The 23,752-nt window shown below is 38.1% G+C and overlaps 1 protein-coding gene across 1 annotated transcript in view; it reads right to left on the reverse strand.

Moving 5' to 3' along the window:
* Nucleotides 1-4,583: 4,583 nt before the first annotated feature.
* The window catches only part of LPIN2 (lipin 2), an 80,073-nt gene continuing 60,904 nt past the window's right edge, over nt 4,584-23,752 (reverse strand). Inside the window, exons 13-20 of the mRNA XM_044666731.1 lie at nt 23,657-23,739; nt 18,465-18,609; nt 13,841-13,989; nt 12,606-12,692; nt 11,166-11,318; nt 7,528-7,642; nt 6,311-6,414; nt 4,584-5,588 (exon numbers count right to left, since the gene is read on the reverse strand). Coding sequence (XP_044522666.1) covers nt 5,444-5,588; nt 6,311-6,414; nt 7,528-7,642; nt 11,166-11,318; nt 12,606-12,692; nt 13,841-13,989; nt 18,465-18,609; nt 23,657-23,739 — 981 coding nt within the window. The 3' untranslated portion in view covers nt 4,584-5,443. The remainder of the gene's footprint in view (nt 5,589-6,310; nt 6,415-7,527; nt 7,643-11,165; nt 11,319-12,605; nt 12,693-13,840; nt 13,990-18,464; nt 18,610-23,656; nt 23,740-23,752) is intronic.

Genomic DNA, 23,752 nt, shown 5'->3' on the forward strand with positions numbered 1-23,752 from the left:
CCCTTTTTTTCTTTTTTTTAAATCCCTACCTTAGAATACTATGTGTTGGTTCTAAGGTAGAACAGTGGTAAGGGCTAGGCAATGGGGGTTAAAGGACTTGCTCAGGGTCACACAGCTGGGAAGTGTCTGAGGTCTGATTTGAACCCAGGACCTCCCGTCTCTAGTCCTGGCTCTCCATCCACTGAGCCACCTAGTTGCACTCCCCCAAGTGCCTTCTGATGGTGGCTTATCCTCTTCAAGGGAGGATACCTTTTGCCTTCTGGGAACAAAGCAGGCAAGCTAAAAATAAAATATTTAAAGATGCCACAATAGATATAACTTGAGTGTGTGTATGTCAATCAACCAATAAACATTTATGAAGAGCCTACTATTTGCCAGGTGCTACTCACAGATAACATGCACATTTCTCTATATAGTCTCACCAATCGCCTGCAAACAGCATGCCTGGTTGTTATTAGCATGGAGTCGTTCACAGCTTAGAGAAGTGGTGCAAATTGCTAACACTTGAACCATTTAAAAAGTTTTCTGGGCATTTCCTCTCAAATGCCTCTCCCACAAATCATTCCTCAAAGCTGCCTCTTTTCTAATTTGAGCTCATCTTTTCTATACCCAATTGACTCCCACCACAGTTCCTTTGGGTTTCTCAGATGCTCCCACTCATTCTCATCTCCACATCAACCATGAAAACTCACTGGGCTATGTTGTTTTTGTGGCTTAATTTCGTAACATAGTTAAGCGTGGGATGGTCCCCCACCCTTAGTAAGAGTTAAGAGAGGCTCAGGAAAGGAACAGAATTCAAATAATACGAAGGAAATAGCCGATAGGAGAAATTTACTTTGAAGAAAGAGAATTTTCATTTTCCTTTGGAGACTGATTAGGAGACTGAGGTCAACATCTAATGTACATAAACCCACAAACTGGACAGAGCACTAAGCATTCTGAACATCATGTGCAGAGAGAAATGGTGAAAGAGAGGCGGCCAGGAGGTGAAGGCAATTTTGCTAACACTAGTCAGAAAACAATAGAAATTGCATATGTATGAATGAATCATTCCTTGGCTGAATCCACAAAGCAAGAGAGGCTGGTTCCTGCTGGCATGAGCTAACTTTGGGAAACACATTTTAAAAAATAACCACCAAAAAAGAAGTCCCCCTTTGTAAATAAATCTGTCTACAAAGATTGGAATGCTAATTTATGGAAATGACCAATTTCAATTGAACAATTTGCTTTTCTGGCAAGAGCTCAGAGACATCTAGACGGGTTGAATATCCTCGAAAAGAAGAAACAGTCCATGTATTTAAGTTTGCATTTGTTTATTATCAGAACATTTTGTTTTGAACATCAAACATTGCACCAAAATGTGAGCCATTTACTCCAAGATAATGCAGTCTTTACCAAACCCAAAGTATCCTACTGATGCTCAGATTCATTTTAGACAACTTAAAAAACTCACTAGTGTCTTTGCTGTCCAATAATCAAATACTTCACCATAATCTCAACTTAATTATCATCGAAAGCACTGAAAAGTTCCCCTCCTTTCATAGACCTTCCAAACAAACCAACAATATAGTTTTTCATCTTGCTTCTAAGAAAAATTCCATTTTGAACCAGTTTCACCCAACAAGGCAGAACCAAACACAGGAAACTCAAGCTTCACAGAGCAAAATATATCACTTCAAAGCTGATAAAATTTCTCAAAAAGTTACACTTTCAGCATCTTTCAATAAGAGAAGGAACTTGCTTTTATAAGCTATTTGTTTTTAAAAATATATATATATCTTCAATGCACCTTTCATATAGGACTCTTCAAGGGCCCCTGAAAAAGCAATGATGAGGCTAGGAATGATGATGCGTCTGCTGGACCATTGGCCCAGACTTTTCAGTTGGATTGGCCATCTCTCTTGAAGCGCCACCCTCATAAGCAGTTGCCAATTCAGGGCTTTGGAACAGCAAGAAATCCCCCCTCCCTCCCCAAGTTGAAAAACGATGCAAATAGAACATCTAAACACAGTATAAGGATATGAAAGGGCTAAATCTGCATGCTCTGGGACCACCATACCTGCACTTCTAAGACAGTCAAATCAACGATGGACAAGTTTTACATTTTGCAGAAGTACGAGCTCAAAGCACATGGATAAAAAAAGAAAATGGTAATGTTAATAAGACTGATTTTATTATTTCAAAAGAAATTAAAGCTGTTGAATCACTGGAGATAAGGAGAGCGTGCAATACAACAGATCAAATCTGCACTCCACTGTTCCTTAGTATCTCCATTACTGCTGCAACACACAGCTTCTCAGGTGACTCCAAATAAGGGGGAATAACATATCTTTGTGAACACACCATCTTAAGGGCTGGTGTACAAACACACTCAATTTCACCTCTTTCACAGAAAGAACAAAAGTCATTTGTACCAAATGGCAATGGGATTTTAGCACAAACTTAATACTTGAATAACACTATCATCAGAGCAAATCACCTACTTCCAGTAAGAGAGACTTCTTTTTTAAATAAGGAAAGAGAATAACCTGTTAATTAGCACACACAGAGCCACGGAATCAGACTGTAGCACAAAGCCATGAGTGGACCAAGTTAAAGCCCATTTCTTATGGACACTAACACAAAAGTCACGGCAATCACACCACAGAGGTTAGAATCCAATTTCCAGTCTGGATCCTAAGAGGCCTGTGCCCAATGTAAAGACTGTTCATTAAAGAGAAAGAAAACCATCAAATCAAACTCCCAAAAGGCTGCATCTCCTTCTAAGGGGGACTTAAGAAGAAGTGGGTCTATTCAGAAATTTTTCGTACCTCATGTATAAAACAAACAAACAAACAAAAAAAAAACCACCCTTACATCTGGAGATTAGGTGACTAGAGCTCATAAGCATGAGCTTTATAGATGACATGCTACTGGCATTTATGAAAATAAAGTTTTTTATATATGTGTGTATGTGTTTGTGTATACATTTAGAGACACACAAATATGTACACACTCTACTATGATTTTAATTCACTAGTTAGGTAGAACTTCATAAATATAATCTACTTTTCCCTAACATAATATGGATTAAATACTTCAGTTGGCTCACCTAGACATCAAAGGTGAGAGAAGGTTTTAACTGGAGACTCTTTCCCCCTTACTTGTGAACACCTGACTCAAGTTTTGCCACTGAAAATCATCCAAATTATCCAAGGCATTTCAAGATTTTCCCCCTTGCATTTGAAGCGTGCTCCACATGAACACAAACCAACTGGGGTGGAGAGCGAGGACACAATGGAACTCCCAGGCATTTGGACTTGGAACGCTTCCTCTCTCTCTGGCCCAGGTCTAGATCAATATTTTCACAGTATGAGAAAGGCAGGCCAAAACTGAGAATGCTTATCATTCAAAATGGCACCTGGAGGGAACTGGGGAAAACAGAAAGATCCACTGGAATGCAATTTTACTATGCCAAGTGGCTCCCATTTTGTGCCTTCACACAGTTTAGAGTGTTTTTCAGTGACTGGGCTGTAACTCTACCTCTATATCACAGTCTACTCCAAACTTCTTCTCTACTAGTTATTATAATAAACACTGAAGTAACAGTCCTCAAAAAGATGTCCCTCTTGTCTAACCGTGGGTGAGTGTCCAACCTGACTTCTGAAAAATCACCTAGAGTATGAAACCTCTGAACTTCTTTGTAACATGGTGCTATCCATCTGGCCATGGAGATCACTAGTGGTGTGTGCCAATACAGCAACCACATGTATTTTCAATGAGGCTGGGAAATCCAGCTATTGATTTTCTGGGAAAAGCACCGTAATTTTACGTTTGCAAACTTCATTTCCCCACCTTCATTTATAGACACTTCCATAAAACCATTTTTGTGCACCCCATCTTTCCATCAATGGAACACACTCCAAAGTTGCACATACTGATTTGTCTATACTGAACCTAGATTTGCAACACTGCAAACATGAGGACTCCAAATGATTGTCCTGGAGCTTTCTCTCAGGGATGGATAATCCATGGTGAGATGCCCTCCTCTTCCTCAAAAAAACAAAACAAAACAAAAAAAACAACATTCAAATTCTCTTGGCTTTGTCATAAGACCAGATTAAAATGCCCAACTGAAGACTCCTGAAAAGACGTCCAGAGTAGGCAAAAGAAGGACACTGCCTTCAACAAATCTGATCTATAAACATAATTTTGAAAACTTCATCCCCAAGAAAATCAGTCTTCTGATGCTGATGTCAACCTTACAGAAACAGCTCACTCCAGGTGAGAGATCACCCTGACAAGAACATGCTTGCCTGTTTTTCCTGAGAAACCAGAGCTAATTGGGCAAGAGAAAGTATGGCTGACAAGCACCAATTGGGATTCTGGGAATGTGCTCATAGGAACTTTTGGAACTAGCATTTACATGTACTTTTACTGGCCTATAGACTCTCTACTGAGATTCCCATTATTTGAAATTTATAGTGTAAAACTAATAAGCACAAATGTGATTTGTCTCTCTTGGCTAAATCTGAGCTGGAACAACAAAAAGATCTCCCCCTAGGGCAATCACAGGGAAGAAAAATAAAATTCAAGAAACTTCCTTCCTAAAAGCTCACAATGCTTTAATGTAAGAAAACCACTTCTTACATTAAGGTTCAAATAAGACTTGCTTATTTAAATGGGGTTTATGTGTGTGGGGGAGTGGTTAGAGAAGAGGGGAAAGAGGATGTCACTACTCAATGTAATGAAAAAAAATTACAAAGTTTGAGTACAAGAATAAGTAATGGGGGTCTGGTTAATGAATGTCAATATTGCTGTACATATGATAAAACATATTCATACATCTAAGCAGCTATTCTTTCATATTTTCCGAGTAAGGTTTTTTAAGAACAGATATACACAGATTTTATACCTACATTATTAATTGGCCCTGTAACAGTTAACCCAACAACTAATCCTCTGAAAATACCCTGGTAAAACACAGAAACACTAAATCCAAAGTGCTTTTTGGGGCCCACTCCAATCTACTTTCCATTAACTTTTTGGTGCACTTTTTTTTTTTTGGCTTCTCCTTTCCACCTTTTAATTTTAGGAATTAAAAGGGGAAAAAAAAGAAAAACAAAACAAAACCAGAAACAAACCACCAAATACAAAAGGTTTGCAACAAGAGAAGCATAGGACTACAAACTTAAGGCTAATGCTTCTTCTTCACTCTACCTTCTGGTACCACGGGCTCTGGCAGTGTTAAAGTTCCAGATACAATCAATCCCCAAGTCAAACCGGGAGAGTGAAGATCAAAAGGCGGCTGTGCCTTTCACTGCTCTGGATGGTTTGTGCCTCAACACCTATGGATCTAAGGTAAGATGAATGTGCCCCCCTTTGGAAGGGCTTTTTTCGCTCTTCACACTGAGCCTGAGCATCTGAAGAGAGCAAACCCCTTTTCCTGAAGGGGTGGAAACATTCAAGCCAGGTCATCCATGTTCACTGTAGGGATTGGGTCTCGCCAGTAGCAAAAGGAACTGAACTCTGGGCATGAAAAAGCCGAATTCTGTTCTTTGTTGAGGAGCGGGAACACGTGTTCTACAAGTTCACTCAGCCTGTGATACCTAGATGAAAAAGGATGGGGAAGAAATACAGAAATCAGACCTTTAAAGCTGAGCAAGAGCTATAAAACCAAGAGATTATGCTTGAATAAGAAATCCAAACTTCCACCTCTGGGCATCTGCGCTGGCTGTCCTCATGTCTAGAATGCTTTCCCTCCTCACCTTTGCCTCCTGGATTCCTTTAAGTTCTACATGCATAACCTCCTCTTCCTGATCCCCCCCTTTAATGCCAGGGCTCTCCTCTGTTGACTATTTCCCATTTTCCCTGCATAAATCATGTTTGTTCAGAATTGTTTGTATACTGTCTGGGAGTCCAGCTCTTTGAGAACAAGAGCCATCTTTTGCTTTTCTCTGTATCCCCAGTGTTTAGTGTGGTGCCCCACTTATTAGATTTTTAGTGACTCACTGACTGACTGACCATATATACCTTGGATCTCCCCCTTAAATACATAGGGGAAGGAAAAACCATTCATTTAGATCCCATCTGAAAAACGGAATTCTTTGATGTCTGGAGCAGTTAAGTTTCATTTGATAAGCTTAGTTTTTGGAGGGTTTCTTGGAGGGAAGTGGAAAAGGACAAAAATCTAGGCAGAGAGAAAGGTCTCCCTGAGTTAGGTCTGCCATCTCAGTTCAGCAGGGACTGGTGGCAGTTAAGGTTTACTATTTAGTCTCTAGCCCACAGTGCCTGAAACTGTGCTCTCTTTGAGAAGTGGAAATGCTCTTACGATGATTTGTTCCCTTTGGTCCGTTCCTGTATTAATTCTCCTTTGGGATTCACTGTGAATATTCTACAATCTGGCACCCCAACTTGAGTGTAGGCATACACATCCTGCAGAAAAACATAACATCAGGGAAAGAGTTAATTGTCAGCCAACTTTTGGGTTCCTTAGGACAGGCAAGCATTAGGCAAATAAGAGACCATTTAAGAAAAATACAAGCATCTGAGCACATTTCAGTTCTGCCATCGTACAGGAGCTCCAAACAATGGCCAAACCCAATAGCGATTCAAGGCACAAAGGGACTCTGGGTACGTGTATGAGTCACTGACCCATGACTTGGTTTTTATTTTTTTTCTGTACATATGTAGACACATATAGACACTGTCTCTGAATTAGATAAGCTCCTTTAGGGCTCAGATGGACACATTTTTATTCCTCACACATAGCACATTGCCTGGAATATTAAAGACACGTGATAAAAACGTATTGACTGAGTATAGTCAAATGCCATAGAATATTAATATCAGAAAGAAAATCAGAGAACATTCAGTACCAACTCTTAGTTTTATAGTTGAGGAAAATGGTTTCCAGATTTTAAGTGACTTGGGCAAGATCATGCAACTACTAAACAGTCTAACTATGAGATATATTCAGGTTTTGAAACTTGAGTTCAATGTTCTTTCTGCTTCACCACTGTGAGATGCTGGTGCTCATTCATTTTTGGCTAAAATTCTGCACAGAAGAAAAACAGAACCCATGGGGAAAAGGGAGATAGAGAAATCACAAAAGTCAAGAAAAAGATGTCTTTGGTTTTAATTAAAAATTCCAAAGCATAGAAGCCTTTATAGATTCTTAATTACTATGGAATATAGAAAAAGCAAAATTTTTTATTATCTCTCCTAAGCAATCTAACAGTAGATGCTTATATTCCAGGAAAATGTAAGTTCTCTGAGAGCAATGACTTTTGTTTTGATCTTTGTAACCTAATCACTGGCACAGTGCCTTACACTGAGTAGGAACTTATTGGATATTTGTAAAATTAGATTAAATGTAACATGATCACTTCTGTAGAGAGAAATTCATTTTGGTTAGAGATTTAGTTGATTTGCAAAATTCTGGCATGGTAAATTTACTAAAATAAAACAAATGATAAAAGTAATTTCCTTGGATTTTCAACCAAACAGATTAGAGTCCATAATGTGGAAAGGTGTGCATAAACTTACATTTGGCCGGTTTCCAAAAGCAGCATAAAAAGGTTCTTTACTTGGAACAAACAAATTCTTGATATCATTCAAACACTCAATTTTGAACTTTTCAGGTTTCTTCTCTATCACTTCCCTAGAACAAAATAGGAACATAGTCAAAGAATGCCATATGATAACCTCTCCTAATGTTTAATTCTTGACACAGTTTAGTGCTTCATTTGACTTTTTTTTTAAACCCTTAACTTCTGTGTATTGGCTCCTTGGTGGAAGAGTGGTAAGGGTAGGCAATGGGGATCAAGTGACTTGCCCAGGGTCCCACAGCTGGGAAGTGTCTGAGGCCGGATTTGAACCTAGGACCTCCTGTCTCTAGGCCTGACTCTCAATCCATTGAGCTACCCAGCTGCCCCTATTGGACTTTTTAAAAAGAACTCTCACTTCTTAATTTTTGGAATTATCTTCAGGAAAATATTTGTTAACTAAGATGTTGCACCTTAAATTTAGAAATGGATAGACTTCTAGGGCAGGATCTCATTTTCATTAAGAAGAGTAATAATTGCAATATGATAATGGAAAACTCTTTTACTATAATAAATGCCAAGCAAGATGATTTCAGAAAAACCTGGAAAGACTTAAATGAACTGATGCAAAGAGAAGCAAGCAGAACCAGAAGAACATTGTACACAATAACAGTAATACTATGAATGACCTAGCTATTCTCAGCAACACAGTCATTTAAGAAAATCTCACAGACTCATGACGAAAAATGCCATCTGCCTCCAGATAAAGAACTGATGGAGTCTGAGCTAAGACAGAATACATACTGCAAGTTTTACTTTTTTTTTGTTTTATAACTCTTCCACAAAATGACTAATATGGGAAAATGTTTTACATAATTGCACATGTAAAATTTATGTCAGATTGCTTATCATCTTGGGGAGGTGGAGGGGCTGTGGGAGGACCGGTAAGAGGGAGAGAGAATTTGGAACTCAATATTTTTTAAAAATGAAATGTTAAAGGGGCAGCTGGGTAGCTCAGTGGAGTGAGAGTCAGGCCTAGAGACAGGAGGTCCTAGGTTCAAACCCAGCCTCAGCCACTTCCCAGCTGTGTGACCCTGGGCAAGTCACTTGACCCCCATTGCCCACCCTTACCAATCTTCCACCTATGAGACAATACACTGAAGTACAAGGGTATAAAAAAAATTAAAAAAAAAATGAAATGTTAAAAAAATTTAAATATGTAATTGGGAGGGGAAAATATTGTGGGGAGAAAAGTTATAAACCCTTCTGTCATATCAAATATTTTATTGATACTTTGATGGATCTATGAGCCAAGTGGCTTGAGATGCAAACTGTTAACCTACTTATACTATCTTTTCCAGTCTGTCTCTTGTTCATGCCATCTCATAAATACTCCATAGTGGGTTCCCATCTAACATGCAAATGGTTTTCCTTTTAGCCTTTTTAAACATTGCATGGATACCAATGGAGCATAAGGGTTAGCAAATGTCGCCTCCACGAAAAATAATGATAATAGTAATAGTAGCTCATATTTATAAAGTGCTTTATGGTAGGCAAAATACATTACCTGCTTGATCTCATTTGATCTTCACAATAACCCTGTGTGAATGATTTTAAACTGTTTGACCTCACTACTCTTTGTTCCAAATTCCTCAAGAGCTGTTTTTTTTTTTTAAATCTTATCTTTGTAGACCTAATACCTAGCACAGCAAATGCCTTTTACAGGATGTTTAACAAATGTTTGTTGAATGAGTGACTACTATTCCCTAATTATCAGAAGTTAATTTGATAGAGTTAAGTACAGAAAGAGAAATTCATTGGACACATATACACACACATACATTCATACATGTGAGTGTGAATGTGTGTGTATGTAAACACATGTCCAATTGGATTATGGGATCAAAGAACCACTAATTTAGAGATTAAGGACATTTTAAAAGATTATCTTTTTTTTTTCATTTTAAACGCTTACCTTCCATTTTAGTAACAACTCTAAAACAGAAGAGCAGCAAGGGCTAGGCAGTCAGGGTTATGGGACACATTAGGGTCACATAGCTGGGAAATGTCTGAGGGCAGATATGAGCCCAGTTCCTTCTGACTCTAGACTTGGTGTTCTATCCACTGTGTTACCTGGCTGCCCCAAGATCATCTTGCCCAACTCCCTTATTTCACAGAGGAAGAAACAGAGATGTGATGCACCTCAGCCATAGGTCCTACAGAGAGGATACCAAGGAGCCAAGCTGGAATTCAAATCAAGCTCCTCTCTTACTATATACCTAATATTGCTTTTTCACTGTACCATGTTCAGACACCATCTCTCAGTTTTCCAATGTTCACTTTTAGCTTTTCAAATTCCTGTCTTTGAAGCACTCACCGATGCATACTTATTTCCTACATTATTTTCAGCCCATCTAAAGAAGCCTGATAATTCTTAAATCACACTAATTAGGAGAGAGAGGAACAAAGTCAATGAGCCCACAAGTTCTCATTAAGTACTTACTATGTGCCAGAGGATGTGCTAAGTGCAGGGGATATAAAGAAAGAAGAAAGCACCATCTCTGGCTTCAAGGCGCTCACATTCCAGTGACTATGTCCTTACATACATATTCAGGATATAGGAGAGGTACCAAGAAGAGACTAGATTGATGATTTCTTATGTTATTTAAGATAAATATAAGGCCGGTATCTAATTTAGACTAATCTTGAGAATGCTCCAAAGAAATCAGAAGCTGAAAATGAAGCACAATTTCTGAAAACAAAAACACGACCTTAAACTAGCTACTCATTTTATATTTTTACTAAAATGTTTCTCATTCAATCCCTTCACTGAAATGAAATTAAAAAAAAAAACAATCTCTTACTTTCTGTCTTAAAATTGATACTAAATGTCACTTCTAAGACAGAAGAGTGATAAGGACTAGGTAATGGGGTTTAAGTGACTTGCCTGGGATCACAGAATTAGGATGGGTCTGAGGCCAGAATTGAACCCAGGACCTCCTGTATCCAGGCCTGGCTCTCTATCCTAGCTGCCCCTGAAGTGACATTCTGATGCTTTGCTCTAGCCTGGAGATGAGTCTGGGGTCTTGAAATCTATGCCCTTAAATTACAAGGTCCCACTAAGCAGGAAAGAGTCTGAGAATGGGTTTTGTAACCTGTAACAGGCTATTCTCTGATAACTCACCCAGCTTGTTTGAACAGGAGGAGGTTATCAATCAATTTTGGGGTTTGGGTGTGTGTTGGGGATAGTTCATGGCAATTCTTGAAGACTTCACCATGATGCAGAAGGACTGAATTTCAATAGTGGAAGGATTATGTGCAGTAATGAACAAACCTCTGATGTTCTAGGCTAGTGGTTCCCAAACTTTTTTGGCTTACCACCCCCTTTCCAGAAAACATATTTCTGGAAATTAAATTAAATTAAAAAAATTTTAATAACTATTAATAGGAAAGATAAATGCACCTGTGGCCATCACCGCCCCCCTGGATCGCTGCAGCACCCACCAGGAGGCAGTGGTGCTCACTTTGGGAATCACTGTTCTAGGTGATCACAGATACTCTTCTGCCTTAACCCCAAAGCCAACCAACCAACCAGACACATACTCACAGGCAAATGAAATGTTCCACGCTTTAACATACCTATGAAAAGCAGAGAACAAGCTGCTAGGGGACAACATCAAAGGCCCCCGCGGAAGGATGGTTCCCTTGTCATTGACCCAGTGAAGGTATCCTCGTGTCATGTCTGCCATTCCAATGGCACGAGCTGAACAATAAAGAAATTTGTACCCATTCCTAGAGAAGAACACACATTTTTCAGAAAGAAATTGGAAATACCAGAGTTCCCTAAAAGTAGCTTATCTATAATGCTGAATATTGTAGAAATACATAATTTGTTACAAACTAAACCATTTAAATACAAGTTATAAATCAAAAGAGAAAAATATAGTTCTCTATTTTAAAAAAAAAGGCCCAATAAAATTAAGCTCTTTCTTCCTAATCACTCACTAAGAGAATCAAATTCTAGAACTTAGGAGAAGTCAGCTAAGAACACAAATTTTCCCCCTTTCTTAAGCAATAATGTAAACCAAAAAAGAATGCAAACCCTCCACCAAAATTAAATGTTAAATTAATAATACTAGTAATAATAGATCATGAGCTAACATACTCATAACCACTCAGAACATAAGAAAATTTTGGTCCTTATTTCTGGTGATTCTGTCCTGAAGGACAGACGTAGGTTTTGTTGTTTTTTTTAAAGGGGTAGAGATTTTGAAAAACACACAGTTTATACTATCTGAGCTGTGAAATGGAAATCTGAACACCTAAACCTCACTATAAACATTTTTGAATGCTCATAGTCTAGAACTTTGTAGTCTATCCTGTAGTTCAGGAATTCCCAACTTTCCTATCAAAAGGGCTCCCTGACATTCATAAGGTTCAAAGGCACATGTGGCTATGGAAAGTAACAGACAACCGCTTCCTCCTAAAAAACCACCATCAGATATAAGAAAAGAAAGTGAGGTAGAATTTAGAATAAACATGGCCAATGCTACCACCAGATAACTGATTTCTTGGCCCCAACCTCTGCCCTGGAAAAGCTTTAACATAGGAAGTTTTGAAAGAGGGTGTGTATGTTTGAGGGGGGAGTATAGGGGGATGTAAATAGGTGGCTGGACTCAAAGTCTGGAAGTTATGAGTTCAAATCCTACCTCAGACACTTACTATTATTAGTGTGACTTTGGGTCAAAAATTTGATCTCCTTGTACTTTGTTTCCTCATTTGTAAAACAAGGAGGCTGGACTCGATGACCTGTAAGGCCCATTCTAGCTCTAACTACGTGACCCTATGATCCTTGAAGAAAGAAACAAGAGAGGTGAAAAGGAAGCCTGGGGGACTTGGCACCTTTGCATTATGGTACCTTTCACCTTCCAAAAGCAGAAGGAAGTCCTACTTAAATTTTAAAGGGGAGTCATTTGCCACAAATGAAATAAATAGGTCAATTATTCCACTCCTTAAATCATAAAACCAAAGCCATTCTAGGTCCGCAGAGCTCCTTCCCATGTCAGAAGAAATACTCACTCATTGATGGAATGGTAGAGTTTTGCTATGCCCTGATGGGTCCAGTCTTTGCCTAGTTGAGGAAGAATCTGTCCTAAAGCATCAGACCTAAGAAGAAAATAAGTAAAGGAAACAAATACAAAGAATTAAGAATGAATTACAGAATTATAGAAAGCTGAAATTTTTACTAGTTCCTTTCAACTAATTCTCCCTCCATCCAAGAAAAAAATCCACTGACAACATAAAGTGCAGATTTGGATGGCAGGCAGTCACCTCATCCTAAGGACAACCTGGCAGCTTCAGATAAGGACTAGAAATGGGAGGTCCTGGTTTCAAATCTGGCACTTCCTAACTGTGTGACCCTGGGCAAATCACTTAACTACCATTACCTAGCCCCAGGTTGGTGAACCTGTGGCACTGTGCCAGAAGGGGCTCCTCCCTTCTCCTTCTCCATGTGCATCTCAAGACATTTCTCACATGACCCACCCCTCAGCAGCCCAATGGGAGCACTTCCTTCCTCCCCTGTCTACGGTAAGGTGGGGAGCTCACACGTGGTGTGATGGTTGTCATCTGGGCCCTCAGTTTCTAAAAGGTTCCCCATCTGCTCTTTTGCTTTGGAACCAATACATAGCATTGATTCTAAGATGGAAGGGAAAGGTTTGTTTGGTTTTTGAAAATAAAGTTGCTTCATTTGGGATGCACTTTACAAATGACTTCTTCATAGCTGTAAAGTTTATTGGTAAAATCACATCTACTGCAGCTGCTGCTTCTTTAAAAAAAATTTTAAAACCCTTACTTTATGTCTTGGAATCAATATTGTCCTTCGGTTCCAAGGTAGAACAGCAGTAAAGGCTAGGGAATGGGGGGTTAAATGACTTGCCCAGGGACACATAGCTCAGAAGTATCCAAGGCCAGATTTGAACCCAAGACCTTTGTTTCTAGCCCTGGCTCGCAATCACTGAGCCACCTCGCTGCCCCCAAGAAGCAACTTTAAACCTGAAATTGTACTCAGATTTTAAATCTCAGTGAGAACTTCCCACCAGACCCCTTTTAATCACATCTAATGTCTCTCATTTCAAAACTTCAAAATAAAAGATTAGATGCTGGTATTAGCATCTGTGATCTCTCTATTCTTCATCCCTGTCCAAAGTGCTGCTTGTTACTAGCAATGTGTCCAGGGTGGCACCAGGACAAAAGCCACACAGGGACAAGAGCTCACATTCTCCCCGACCCCCAGACAGTTTTCTTTGACTCACTTGGTTATTGTTCCATCGATATCCGAAATGATGATCTTGTCATTCCAGTTCCACAGGTAGATGGTTCCTGCACAGCGACAGGTACCTTGATACTGGGTTGTAATACTAAACACAACATCATTTGGGCCATCTTGGAGCTTCAGTTTTGCCTTGATCAAAGCAAGGGGGAGAGTGGTTAAGTTTATCTCTGTGGCTTAGATTCAGATACATAAATGCACAAAATACCTTCAGTGAAGCTGAGCTGTTTCCTAGGTAAGAAATGTTTGTTTCCCCTTTAGAGTCCTCATCATCACTGCCTTCCTGTATTCTTAGTGTTTGGTCTGGTGCCTCAAATGCACTATGAGCTTAATGAATGCTAAGACTGATTGACTGATTAGGAGGTTCTCAAAATCTAGGCAAAGGAAGGAGATCAGTAAACTCTGGCAGGTCAGTTTGTAAGAAGTAAGAGATAGAGTAAATTTCATGGATTAGCTTTAAAAGGAAAAGAGGAGAATTTGGATACAAGCCCTGGGAGAGGATTCTGACAAGGAGAAAAGGACTGTGGGAATTTTTACTGACATTAACAGTCATTCTCTCTGCTGGCTTTTGACTGAGCTGGAAGGAGGTTTTACTCTGGCAGTTTTCCCTTGGTAGTCCTAATCTCGTGGAGAGATTAGTGATTCCTTGGCTGAGAGTTTGCCTTGGAGTGGACTGCTTTTTCCCTGAGGTACAGAGATGATCTGCCTGTGATCCATCTGCCAGAAATTCAATTGGCCAAGATAATCCCAAGGGTTTGTCAACTGAGACTTTGGGTTATCTAGTGAAGCCAACCTCAGACTTTAGGTAAGGGCTCAAATACACCTGTGAGTCCTTCCTTCCTCTTTGTCCTTTTGTTAATCCATATTAATTAGGTTAGTTAATAGTCAGATAGCTTTTGGGGTCTTAGTAAGAGCAGGGAGATATAGGAGGGCTTGAGAAGATCAGAAGAGCAAACCCTGTGAGGGGGAGTGTAGATTGGGGGGAGGAGCTATAGCTGGACAGATTTAGGACTGTACTTATCATTTCCCTATCTTTAATAAACTTGTTTTTTTAAAATAATTTCAAGGGTTGTACTTTACTGGCTTATGCTTTTACATTAAACAAAAATATCTTTTTTAACCATGCAAAATTTATACAAAATATATCTTAAAACTCTTAGTTGAAATAATGCAAAACCTTCCTTATGCTAAACTTTATTCTAATACAGAAAACAAAACTGTCTACAAAAAACTGAAAACTAAATGTTTTATCCTAAAAATCTTATCTTTGTAACCCTTAACTATATACTCATTTTTACAGATATGTAAAATAATTTCTGTACAAATTTACAAATATATACAGATTACAAAATATAAATTTTTCACTCTCTCAACTATTCACACTCAAATATACATAAATATATAAAAATATATAGCAATATATAATAATATACAAAATTTACAATACCTATACAAAATTTACAGTATCTACATATTTATACACTTACTTATATGCTCACTTACCCTATGTTAAACTATGATACAAATCCTATATACAATTATATCTTATAAATATTTATATACAAAGTATGTTACAGATAAGTACATGTTTGTATAAGAAAATCACCACCCTCTGATAATACTAAAGTTATTTGAGGACTGGCCCACTCATCACCATGTTGGACAGGGAGTGCTAAACTTTGCAGCCACAGTAACCCTCAAAGAGCTGTCAAGTCACAATTTGCAATAATGGGAGGAGTAGACCCACTGATAATATCAGAGATCCTAGAAACATTAAAGCATATTGAAAAGCTCCTCAGTCCAAACATATGTGTCATGCTGCCCAATGTAGAAATATAAAAGGAATTATATTTATTTAAAAAAATGCAGTTTACTTCTACAAAAATCACTATAATGATTCCAAGAAGTATAAATAGAAGCTACATGGTATGAACTGATTCTAGAGTCACAGAACCCGAGTTCAAATCCCACCTCTGACTTCCCTTGTGTGCCCTTGGGGAAGTCATTTTAACCCTTCATTCTTGATTTCCTTCATCTGTAAAATGAATGGGATGAATGCAATCATGTCTGGGTCCTTTCCAACTCTCTATCTATGTCCCTGTGATCCGTGTCCCCCATTTTGATTTTGAATGGGATGTAGTAAAAGAAAAAAAATGGTGTCTCTGTCACACTATTAACAATCTAGGAGAATATGAGAGCTGCATAACTGTATAAGTCCTGGTAAAAATGACAGTTACAATCAATAGCAGCCATGTAGTGCAGGACCCCCAGGCAAGACTAGGAAAGAATAATGCTGGACCCAAATCAAATCAAGCTGTGGGTAAGAACCACAGTAAAAATGTGGGAGAAAAACAATAAGCCTCAGCACAAGAACTCTGTGTACTACAATGGGCTACTCATGCTCACTGTCTCTTGTGAGCCAACCATCTTTAAATGATCTAACTCACAGACTGGTAATAATTTACCATTTTATGTGGGATGACTTTTAAAAACTTACCATATTTTTTACTCAAGCCATCGAATTTCCTTTATTTAAGTTTGAGGAGGAAGTAATTGATTTTTTCTTCTCATAATATAAATTCCTCACTTTTACTTCAAAACAAAAAAAGTCTCTACCTGTCCTTAGAACAAGGAAGAGATTATCTTTTGGGGTAGATGGGGAGGACAGTCAATTTTGTCTTAGAATAAGATTCTAAGAGAGGAAAATATAATATTTATATGCCAGAGGCCAGAGCACACTCACTAGAGATTGGGACCCAGGAGATCCTGGTTCTAGCATGAGCTCTGCTCTGACCATGCTCTGTGACCCAAGGAAATTGCTTTATTTCTCTGAGACCCAGTTGGTTTCATTTAGAAAATCAGTGAGTTGAGCAAGAGAATCTCATAGACTTTCAGAGTTAGAAGAAACCTCAGAGATTCTCTAGCTCAACTCACTGATTTTCTAAATGAAACAATTTCTTTCTCCCTCTGTTCACACGTGGTAGTTGAGCTGTTGCTCAGCTCCCTAGGGATTTCTCCTTTTGTGAGCTCAGAAGTTCCTAGATATACTCAGAAGCTCAAATTTTGAGGCTAACAAGAAGTTTTTGCCCTAGAATTTCCATCATTTCACCTCTGTATTCAAAAATTTGCCATGGCTCCCTATTACTTACCACCCACATAAAGGCTTGCTTATTTATAGGGTATATAAGGGCTATCTACAATTCATTCATGACCCTTTCTATCCAACCTTATTTCCAACAATTTCTTAGCAGGAATGAACTCTCTGATTCTGTCAGGTTGATCTTTTCAGTTCTCCATCCTTTACTTATTTACAACACTATGCCTTAGTTAATGGTCTGGGATGTTCCTCTCTTCGAGTCAAAGTCGATCTCTTTTCAAGGCTTAAGTCCTACCTTTCCTCTGCAGTTTTATCCAACTATCCAACCCTTACCAATATCTACTTTCTTTAAACTCTTGTTATCTTTTGTCTCTGTCACACCATTAGGCACTTAGATACATCCTGTCTGGTATCATTTTCTTTTCTTTTTATTTTAAACACTTACCTTCTATCTCAGAATCAATACTAAGTATTGGTTCCAAGGCAAAAGAGCAGTAAGAGCTAGGCAACTGGGACTTGTCGAGGTTCACACAGCCAAGAAGTATCTATCCGAAGTCGCATTTGAACCCAGAACCTCTCATCTATAGGCCTGGTTCTCTATCCACTGAGCTATCTGTTGCCCCCTGGTATAATTTTCTAATTATTTCATATATGTTAGTCTCATCTTTTCAATTATTCTTGAGAATTCTTATGCTTTTGTAGTCTCCAGAGGACTTGGTACCATACCAGAAATACGGTATGTGCTCAATAAATACTTGCTAGGTAAAATGATTAGTCTTTAAAATGAATGATGTCTTTCTTTTTTTCTTTCTTTCTGGGCAGTCATTCTTGTGCCCACATGGCAGGTGTAGGGGAAGGGCTTTCCCTTCTGGATATCTATACATTATAGCTACTACATACACCTCTTTCCTGATGCCATAAGAACATTTTTATATTTAAGGGCAATTTATTCACATTTATCACTTTCCTATTTAGTCAAAATACCAAAGAGAAAAAAAATTCAAGGGAGAAATAAAAGTGAATAATTACATGTCTAAATACATTATCTATAAAATTTTCCTTAAAAATATACACACAAACATATTATATTTGCATATATACCTATATGCAATATATATACATACATATGTCTATGTGCACATATATTTTTTTTCCCAGCTTGGTATGATAGAAAATAATACTGTGTCTGGTCTCAGAAGACCATAGTTTAAATCACTGCTTTGATACTTATTAACTAGATGTCTAGGTAACTTACTTAACCAACTTGTGTCTCAGTTTTCTCTTTCCTAAAATAGGGATGATTCACTACTTTCTTCATAGAGTGATTGTCTAGAAAATACTCTATAAGACCTAAAAGTGTTAAATAAATGTACATTGCTACTAAGATATGGCATTTCATACCATTATGATTATAATAGTACTCTTTAAAAAATATAAATTGGATGAAAGTAGGGAAGAAATATATGAAATCAAAATATCAAGCTATGCACAATCCATACAGACTACTTACGATTTGGTCTGAAGAAAGTCTAAGTGACTTCTTATAAGAAGTAGTGCTTGCATGGCTCAGGTGTTCTACTGGGACGGGATCAATTTTGAGGGAATCTTTAAGCTCCTGGGAGTCCTCGTCACTAGATGAATCATTCTCAGTTGGCCTACACGACATCAATTGACAATAACATTTATTAAGTGCTTGCTATATATTAGGCACCGTGTTAAATGCTAAAAGTACAAAGCAAAAACCTTCCCTGCCCTCCAGAAGCTCATAGTCTAAAGGGAGAAACAATTTTGTACATAAAAAGGTATATACAAAGTAGATAAAGAATAGATAGAAAGTATACTTAGAAAAGTACTAGTAGTTGAGGGAAGGGGGAGGCTGAGAAAATTTTCCTGTACTTGAATTGAGTCATAAAAGAAATCAAAGGGTACAGATAGGTGGCTTAGTGGAGAGAGGAGCAGGACTGGAGATGGGAGGTACTAGGTTCAAATCTGACCTCAGACATTTTCCTAGTTGTTTCACCCTGGGCAAGTTACTTAATCCCTATTGCCTATTCCTCACCACTTGTCTGCCTACTACTTAGTATTGATTCTAAGACAGAAGGTAAGAGTTTATTAAAAAAAATGTCAGGGATTCTAGGAAGGGAAAACAGGCACAGAGAATAGAAGAATAGCAACTAGACCAGTTTGTCTGGACTATAGTGTAAGTGAAAGGGATTCAGTTGTAAGAAGAAAGATACAAAGGGTTCAGTTTGTGAAGAGCTTTAAATGTCAAAAAGGAGGGTTTATATTTGATCCTTGAGGTAAGGGAGAGCTGCTGAAGTTTAATGAGTGGAGTGTGTGTGTGTGCAACAAGGTTCAGAAAAAAAGTGATTTAGGAAAATCATTTTAGCACTTGAACAAAAAATATATTAAATTCCTAATATATTCAAGATACTACAGTAGGTACTAGGGTAACAAAGATGAGTAAGATGAACTTTGCCCTCAAGAAATTGGCTACCAAAAGGATAAAAAAGAGACCCAAAGAAGCCAGGAATATGTCAGAAGACAATGCATTCATGGAAGAGAGACATGGGGTTTTGAGAAACTAAGAAGAGGGAGATGTGGTTTTGGGGGAAGGCTCAGAGAAAGAGATTCAAAAAGGCTTTAATGAGGCTATGGAGTCTTTAAGAATAAGCATTATTTCAAGAGGTGGAGATAGGGACCCAGCTGAGATGTGTGGAAGACAGTGTGAGTAAAGGTATGGAAAAGGGGGATCAAGAGCAAGGGTAGGTGAGGAATAGTTCAATCTGATTAGAAACAAATACATGAAGGAAATTCAAGTGAGATCCAACTAAAAAATATAGGCTGGAGTCAGACCATGGAGAGAGGAATACTGAGCTAAGAAGTCTGGGTTTTATATAAACAAGTTACTGGAAAGAAGAGTACACATTTGTCTTTTAAAAACAAGTTAAATTTTAGCATATTTTCTACTGGGTCAAGATATGCCTCTAAGCTCCTCACGGGTAATTTAGGAAATAATTTAGAAACAGAATTATTCCATGGATGGAAAAATGTCCAAGGCATTTTCAATTAAACTAAGCAAATGCCTTTCATTTTCTAAGTAGCTCTGTAATAGGAATTGGGGGATATACAAAAGATTAGATCAGACCTTGTCCCTGCTATCAGTGTGCTTCAAGGAGAGTAAGGTGTTGCAATATATAAATAAATTACTACAATACAAAACGATTCATGATAATAAGTGTGTAAATCTCCATGAAGGTTCTACTCTAATTGCTCACTCTGGCACTGAGGTGACCTTGGGAACTGAAAGGTTAGGCCAATGGAGACCAGGTCTTGGGAGGTTCTACCAAACCTGAAAGGCTTTGAGTATAGGTCCAGTGATAGGTATATGTGTCTGTGGTCTTAGGAACAACCTAAGTTGGAAAAGGCTCATCACTAAAGGGTTTGCCACCAGTTAATCAGTCAACCAACAGTTTACGAAGTGTCTACTATGTACTAGGCACTGGGTTGAGTCTAGAGATAAAGCAAAACCAATCAACAAAAAATCCAGTCTCTGATCTCATGTCCAATGGGAGAGACCATATGTAAACAGTGATTTATGAACAAGATGCAGACATATGTATACACACATTATGATGCTAATCTTAGAGGGTGGGTTTTAGTAGGACAGGTTTGCAGAAAGTGAGGCTTTGAGACTTGAAAGAAGCCAAGAGACAGAAATGATAAGGGAGAGAGAATTTTAGTGCTAGAGTACAACTAGTAAAAATGCTCAGTTAAAGATAGAGTCATAGGCAAGGAACAGTAAAAGAAATGAATGTCAATAGATCAGAAAGTACAAGGAGGAAAGTAAAGTGTCTGAAGACTAAAAAGATAGGAAGGAGCCACATTATAAAGGGCTTTGAAAGCCAGAAGATTTTCTATTTGGCCCTTCTGGTAATAGGAGCCACCAGAGCTTATTAAAGAGGAGGATATTATATGATCAGGCTTGAGCTTTTGGAAGACCAATTTTACAGACAATAGATTGGAGTGGGGAGAAACTTAAGGCTGGGAGACCATTCAGCAGGCTACTTCAGTATGAGGTGATGAGAGTCTTCTTTAGGGAGGTGGGAGTATTAGAGGAGAGAAGGGGCATAGATAAGAGATATTATCAAGGTAGAAACTACAGGACTTGACAGCTAATTGGATGGGGTGAATGGTGCTAGGTTGGGAGCCTAGAGGACTTGGGAGGATAGTGATATACTTGATAGGAACTGAGAAATTAGAGGTGTGTTTAGAAAAAGATAGAGAATTCAGTTAAGGACATGTTGAGTTTAAGATGTTTATGGGACAGGCAGTTGGGGATTTAAGACTAGAGTTCAGGAGGGAGGTTAGGGCTAGATGAACAGACCTAAGAGTCATGTATATAGAGATGACTACTAAAATGATAGGAGCTATGAGATCACCACATGAAATAGTGTTAGGGGAGAAGAGAAGGATTGGAAGGGAGCTTTGGGGGACTCCTACTGTTAGTAGGAGAGACATGGATGAAGATCCTGCAAAGAACACAAAGGAGTGGTCCAATAGGTGGGGAGGGGGTGAACTAGGTTAGAGAAATGTCATGAAAACCTAGAGGAATGATTGACAGTGGTGTCAAAGGCTGTGAGGAAGTCAAGAATAACATCGATTAAGAAAAGGACATTAGATTTGGGAATTAGGAGATTATTAGTAATTTTGGAGAGAAAAATTTAAGTTGAATGATGGAGTTGAAAGCCAGATTGCCAAAATGTGAATTTCATGTGGTTATTTGCAACTCATGAAGAACATTTTCAATGATAAAGACTTGTATTCTGGGGGACAGAGCCTCTGAGTGTGTGTTTGTATTTGCTGTGTGACCCTGGCAAGTCACCTTTATTGTCTAGCCCTTATCACTCTTCTGCCTTGGAATCATTATCAGTAATGATTCTAAGACAGAAGGTAAGGGTTTTTAGAAAAGATTTATACTCTGCTTTGGTGAAGGATGCAAGGACCCTCACTGACAAAATCCCTGAGATCCTCAAATTATTGAAGGACAATGTTTGACAGAAATTCTGACAAGATCATTACCAACTAAGAAAATCAGGAATGGTTTTATAGAAAAGGTCATTACTGAGGTGGTTTTAAAAGGCAATTAGGAGGTCAAAAAGCATGGAGGGAATTTAAAGAACAAAGAAAAGCATAAACAAAGGCACATTATCAGGAATATCTGGGACAAAATGGTGAGCAATCACTATGGCTAGAGTGGAGAGTCATTACTGGAGGATACTATGAAATAAGGGTGAAAAGGTAGAGTGGCAGCGGAAGCATCTTGAATGTCAGGCTAATAAATATAAAATTCATTAGGTAGGAAATATGGAATCATTGAAGGGTTTTGAGCAGAGGAGGGACATGAAGAAATCTTTATATACAGAAGCTTAATCTGGTCAGTACCATAAAGAAAGAATTGAGAACAGAGAGAGTGTAATGGAAAGAAGACCAAGCAAGTAACAATTTCATTTCTTGAGTTCTACATGAACTTATTTCTTAAGAGAAAGCCAGGGAACATAAATAGTGCCTTACACAAGAAGAGCAACATTAGATTGTCGATGATTTTTTTAGCTTTGGGTTAAAAAATGTTAAAATTATAAGTGAGATTGTGAATTGGTTGGAAATCTTAAATGATTAACAAGAAATTTGCTTTGGATATAATGAGGTGAAATTCTTCGTTGACTTCCACAATCTGAATGTAATTAAAATTTGGCCATGAGTTGCTTTTATTTTATTATATTTTTAGTTCAGGTAGCTAAGATCTGCTGATGCCTTTGCGAGGAATGTCTGAGTTTTGAAAAGGTACAATCCAAAGAACATTTAACTGTTTCTATTTAATTCAAAAGCCAAGGATACCACCTAAAAGGTTTTATTCACAATCTTAAAAGAGGAAGATGAAAGAATAAGAAAATGAGAAAGTAAGCCCTAAGGTTACCACATTAAATAATTAAGGGAAAGGAGGAGGAAGAAAATTTAAATGGGGAAATGGCAGAAACAATGGAAGAAAATTCTGCAGGAACCCCAAAAAGGAATAATCTGGTGATTCAATTCTAGCTACCATACTGGTTTTTAAAAAAATAAACCCTTACCTTCTATCTTAGAATCAATATTGTATTGGATCCAAGGCAGAAGCGTGGTAAAGGCCAGGTAATGGGGATTAAGTGACTTGCCCAGGGGTTACACTGCTAGGAAGTGTCTGAGCCCAGATTTGTACCATACTGTTTTGATTTTACTGGTGCCAACTATTGCAAAGAGGCAAGAGGAAAAGTTTGCTTCTTCAAAGAAATGGCATTTTAAGAAGTACATCACTTAGTCTTCTAGATTCTCTTCTTTTGAATCTTTTTAAAAAGTACTATTTTAAGGCAATCCTTCAAATTCAAATACTTAATAATAGTACAGTTACTGACACTTAGTCTGTTACAGCATACTATCTTTTTTATCAACTGACTTCACATGTTTTAAGAGAAGTTGAAGTGAGCATCTATCAACTAAGTAATTCAAAACATCAATTTCCAACTAAGGACATTAAAAAATCTTCCTGATCCTAAGTTCCAGAATGATTTCCTGCTGAATCTTGAAAAATGGGAGTCAATTATTTAGTTCAGAAACAGAGGGAACAAATCAAATAAAATGCTTGAGTAATAATGAAAAGGCACTCACCTCATATTAGTTTGTTCTTTTGCATTCATTGGCAAGTCACCTGCTGGTGGTACCTCAGATTTCCCTTCCTTGGCCTCTGGTGGCTAGAAAAATATA

The sequence above is a fragment of the Gracilinanus agilis genome, chromosome 1, assembly GCF_016433145.1.
Source record: "Gracilinanus agilis isolate LMUSP501 chromosome 1, AgileGrace, whole genome shotgun sequence".
In the NCBI taxonomy this organism is placed as follows: Eukaryota; Metazoa; Chordata; class Mammalia; order Didelphimorphia; family Didelphidae; genus Gracilinanus; species Gracilinanus agilis.